Source organism: Abramis brama (genome assembly GCF_963993115.1).
Source record: "Abramis brama genome assembly, chromosome: 12".
Classification (NCBI taxonomy): Eukaryota; Metazoa; Chordata; class Actinopteri; order Cypriniformes; family Leuciscidae; genus Abramis; species Abramis brama.
In genome coordinates, this window is record NC_139974.1 from 6474111 (window position 1) to 6479149 (window position 5039).

At 34.8% G+C, this 5039-nt stretch overlaps 1 protein-coding gene across 1 annotated transcript; it reads left to right on the forward strand.

Moving 5' to 3' along the window:
* Positions 1-1285: 1285 nt before the first annotated feature.
* LOC311093811 (uncharacterized protein) lies at positions 1286-4556 on the forward strand (the record flags this gene model as incomplete). Its single annotated transcript, XM_084131405.1, has 4 exons — positions 1286-1301; positions 2206-2397; positions 3031-3216; positions 4243-4556. The coding sequence occupies 4 exons, from the start codon at positions 1286-1288 to the stop codon at positions 4554-4556; spliced, it is 708 nt and encodes a 235-aa protein (XP_083987531.1).
* Between the last annotated feature and the right edge of the window lie 483 nt (positions 4557-5039).

The window sequence follows — 5039 nt, forward strand, 5'->3', positions numbered from 1 at the left end:
CAACATTTTTTCTGGTGAATTCTGAAAATGTAGTCTGTGTATTGCAATATGCAGGGCTGAGTTGATGTTGATAAATACACAAGTATAATTCACACACTACAAATCTTTAATGTATTTGTATTTAAGCCGTAAAAACTAATATTTTAAATGTTACATTTTAAGTTTATAATAAGCTTAGGTTTTACATGGTTTACACACACACACACATATAAATATATATATATAATTTTTTTTTTTTTTTTTTTTTTTGGTGTCATTATCTCCAAGGATTACAGATGAAAAATATTCTTGTTGGCTAATTCTGACACATTTACAGTATTTATTATTTTTGTGCACTTTACTTGTCAAATAAATAAATACTGTATACCTGTACATAAACTCAAGCCATTTCACCAAAGGGGTGTGAGAATTGGTGAATATTGAGCCATTGCGCACTGAGAGTGGGGAACTTTTGTGATGCTTACAGACCCTACAGAAAAAGAAGGCAAAATGCAAAAAAGTATAACACATGAAAATATCAAATATCATAGGGATAAAACATATTGTAAACATTTAACATTTCAGACTTCCGGGCCATTAATACAATACAGGTGGACTTCATCCAGACAGGTCTACTTCAATTGTGCAAAATATAATAATAATAATAATAATAATAATAATAATAATAATAATAATAATAATAATAATAATATACTGACTGGCTTACCATCGTAACCCATCGCTGCGATCGCATTTTTCCAGGCGCATGCTTCGATTGCATTTTGGACACTGCATCCTACTTTTCAGGATACCCCATTTCTGCATCCATCTAACTATTCTTCTTTTTTTCGTGTTATCATAACTTCTAATATTTTTTAGGAGTTCTTGCAATAACCGCGTCATCTGTAACTGCTTTCTAAGCCAACAGCCCAACCAGCCTCTGTCCTGTTCCACATTCAAATGTCGTGCCACTTTAAATTTTGGCGCCTACTGGATGAATGCGCGCGACGTGCATACCTGACTGTCCCGCGTATATAATTGTCGTAAAACATACCAGACGGACAACATACAGGAGCATCAAAGAAACGAAGTACCCACGAAGTTCTCTATTTGAGGTAAGCTAAACATGAAACATTTGTATTTATTTAGGAACATTGACATCATCAGTCTTTACTTTTCTAGCCAAAGTTGTACAGAACTGTTAGTTTACGAATGTAGCTGACATGACATGGTGTTTGTGTTCTTTGCTTTGCGCAACTTTATTTAGATGAAAACTCGTTTCAGCAAAAGAGCACATGGTGGAGTGATGGAGGCCAAGGAAGGTAAAGAAGAAGTACAAGTTGTGGATGATGCGATTGCGAATGAGGGCGTACAATAAGATGTGGATGAGGTCCCTGTTGGCCCAAAGAGAAAGAAGACAGTCAAACATTCCCCGAGGAAATTATGTAAGTCATTTTTGTGTTAATACTTTAACAACCAGTGCTTAATTAGTGTTCTAGCCACTTTGTCAGCAGATTGCCAGCATGTGTTCAATCTGTATTTGGCTGATTGTGGCACATCATATTTCCTACTTTTATTATTTGGTTGATACTGTATTTTTTGGTAATTGTAGCATAATAGTGTTGTCCAAATATTAAAATTGCAACCAGCCCAAATACAAGTAATTTTACACAGTTCTCCATACCAAAGTAAACATGTTTAATTTAGTTGTTTTTTTTTCAAAATTCTGTCTAATAATAATAGTACATATTATTTATGTTTTTTGTTGTTATTGCATCATGGATTATATATATATATATATATATATATATATATATATATAGCCAAGTACTTGGCTTTTATTTTGCAACATGCATTTAAATTGATGCACTCTGTTTTAAGAACACCAGGACATATGCTTTTAAAGGAAAAAAACCTAAAAAAAAAATTTTGCTGATAAATGACTCACCCCAGGCGATCCAATGTGTTGGTGACTTGCTTTCTTCAGTGCAATACAATTGGAGAAATGTAGTTTTCGTTGAAAAGTCAAGCAGCACCAAAAATAATCCTCACAATTTTAGCTGATACACTGAGGTCTTATTAAGTGGAAGGATCGTTCTGTTTAAAAATTACATGTTATTTACAACTTAATGATTGACAACATTGCTAGGCTCTGAGCAAGGAACATTTCTTGGGATGGGAGAATATATATACAAAAACATTTGTTTATTTAAAAAAAATGTGCAGTGTCACCAACAGGAATGTTGGAGTTGGCCAAACTAAAAGAACAGACCAAGATGGATCGACAGAAGATTGAACACCTCGAGGATCGCATTAAATACCTGGAAGAGGCCAACAGTGAGCTAAAAAACGACAAGGAATTCCTGCTTTCACAAATTAAGGGAGCCCCCAGTGCACCTGCATCTACTGGAAAGTCAGGTATATTAGGAACACAATTACCATTATTCATGGAGTTTTAAATGTTTGTGAAAGGACAGAGACACTGTGATAGAACCATTATCAACTTTCGTCACAGCACACAGAACGAAAGTGTAGCTGTTTAATTGTAAGTGCAAACTCACTGAAGGGCCGTGCAGCAGTAGTCATGTTTATTAAATGCAGTATATAAATTATTTATCACATTATTACAGAAGGATCAAAACCATTGTAATTGTAATGTAAATGTAAAGCATTAATACTATATTATAGACATTTTCATAGGCACTTTGTGACTTTTGTAAAGCTGCTTTAAAACGATTTGTATTATGAAAAGTGCTATACAAATAAATTTGATTTGATTATATCCAATGACAAGCACTTCCAATAGCTCTTTGCTCTGGTTTCAAAAACACGACTTTACAGAAAGTTCCTTTAATCATCAACTACAATGAGAGCATTGTAGAAGTTATCAAATCCTGTTATGTGTGTTCTTCTGTGATACAGTTCTCTGCTTTCAGATAGAACCCAAAATTGGGCCTACATTGAGAAATGTAACTTTTTAGATTTTGGGGCTTTGTTTATTCATACATTATTCTGCTTGTCCACCTGCCCCATTCCCCTTTTTCCCTACAGGTTTCAGAAAGACTGCTCACATTCCTTCTTCATCTTCACCTTCAATGTCTCCATCCCCCTCCTCTTCATCCTCAGACTTCAGCTCCTCATCATCCTCAGAAGAGGAGCAGCAGAAAAAGAAAAAGAAGAAGAAGAAGGTGAAGAAAAAGTCAAAAAAATACACTGACTCACACAGCCGTTCAAGAAGTAAGCACAGGCTTTGATTCATAATGAGATGGTTTCTTACATTAAAGTTGCCCATTACTGAACTTGTCTTTCATGTTTTATATTTGAATGAAAAGCAGCTGCTACCATGAACTTAGTTAAAGGGATAGTTTAAGCCAACATTTATATTCTGTCATAATTTTCTCTCATTCATGATGTTCTAAACCTGTGTGACTTTCTTTTTTTCTGGATATAATTATTTTGAGAAATGTTTGTAAACAAAGAGTTTTGGCTGTCATTAACTTCCATATGGACTAAAAACAAAAACAACACTGAAACATTTCTCAAAATATCTTCTTTTGTGTTTCGCAGAAAAAAGAAATTCATACAGATTTTGAATGAAATGAGGATGGGTAAATGAAAACAAAATGTTTCATAATAAATAATCCTATATTTAGCCTTTAAAGCAGACAAGAACAGACAGTAATTTCCACGCTGATTCAGTGTGCATCCTCCACCCAGGGTGGTTATGTTTGATTTAGGCTGTCAGATATGAAAGGACACAGCTTACTGTGCTGGTTCTTGTAAATTGAAAGGAGAATGCACAGTGAACCAGCAGGTTAAGTATAATTCTTTCATATCTGCTGTTGCCTGAAAAGAAGCTGACACGATTAATCGCATTTGCTATTACATATCTGTAACAATGACAGACAATTGCCAGGAATTCCCAAAACTCACATTTCCGCTCCGCCACCTCAAACATCTCCCAGAAGACACGTGTTACTCACCATTTTACAGAAGCTTCTCAGGCATACCACTTGTCCCAGAACCTCCCGCATTTCGATAGCATTTCCCGGATGCCGAGAAATCGCAGAGTGGGATGTCTGGCATCTTAAAGAACATTAGCTGAGATTAAACCTACTTCTAATACTGCAAGGATGACTGCAAGTGTATCTTTAATATTTGTATTAATTAGGACTGTCAACTGATTAAAATACTTAATCACAATTAATACTTTTGAAAGCCCTAGTTTATTTATTTGTTTGTTTTGGTTATTTTTTTGTTCAGTGACCACAACGGATGGAATCATCCGCCGCTACAAGAATGCCCTTAAGAGATTCACCAAGTTTGGATCCATGAAAAAGGCCTTCGCCAAGATTAATGTTGACCGCAACACAATTGCAAGAACAGCTATAATTGCTGAGCTAGCAATCACATACCCTGATACATTTCAGGAGCTGCTCCCTACAGATGAAGTCAATGAGAAGATCTCAGAGTTTGCAGAGCGCTGCAAGAGGGCTATGACAAAAGAGATGGCTGAAACGATCACAGCAAAGAAAAAAAGTGGACAACTCCTCCCAATAATGTACAAGTACACCTAATTTTTTCTTCTTCTCCTAAACAAGTTATCCTGTTGTTTTCCCTCCAAAACACTAAATATATGTGTTGAGATTATTTTGTAACCCTCTGTTTGAGGAAGCACAGGTAATTATTATTATTTTTTTTCATTCTATGTCAGAAAATGTCAGAACCCTCTGTGTGAGGAAGAGCAAGTTCTGTTACTTGTCAGTTTTTTATGTATTGTGCACATACATAAAGTTAAGTAAAATCTTTTGACGTGTCTGTTGCATTTTGTTAAGGTATTTAACATTATTTGACCATATAGGAATACCACTTAACATTTAATGACAAGTTAAACTCGTACCACTGCAGAAAAATATTCATGACACTGTTATAAAACTATTTGACAGATTATTAACACTTAATGACATTTTAATGACAAATTAAATGTGTACCACTTTACTTGAGGTCAAGAAATATATTCATGACACCGTTATAAAACTATTTGACAGATTATTAACACT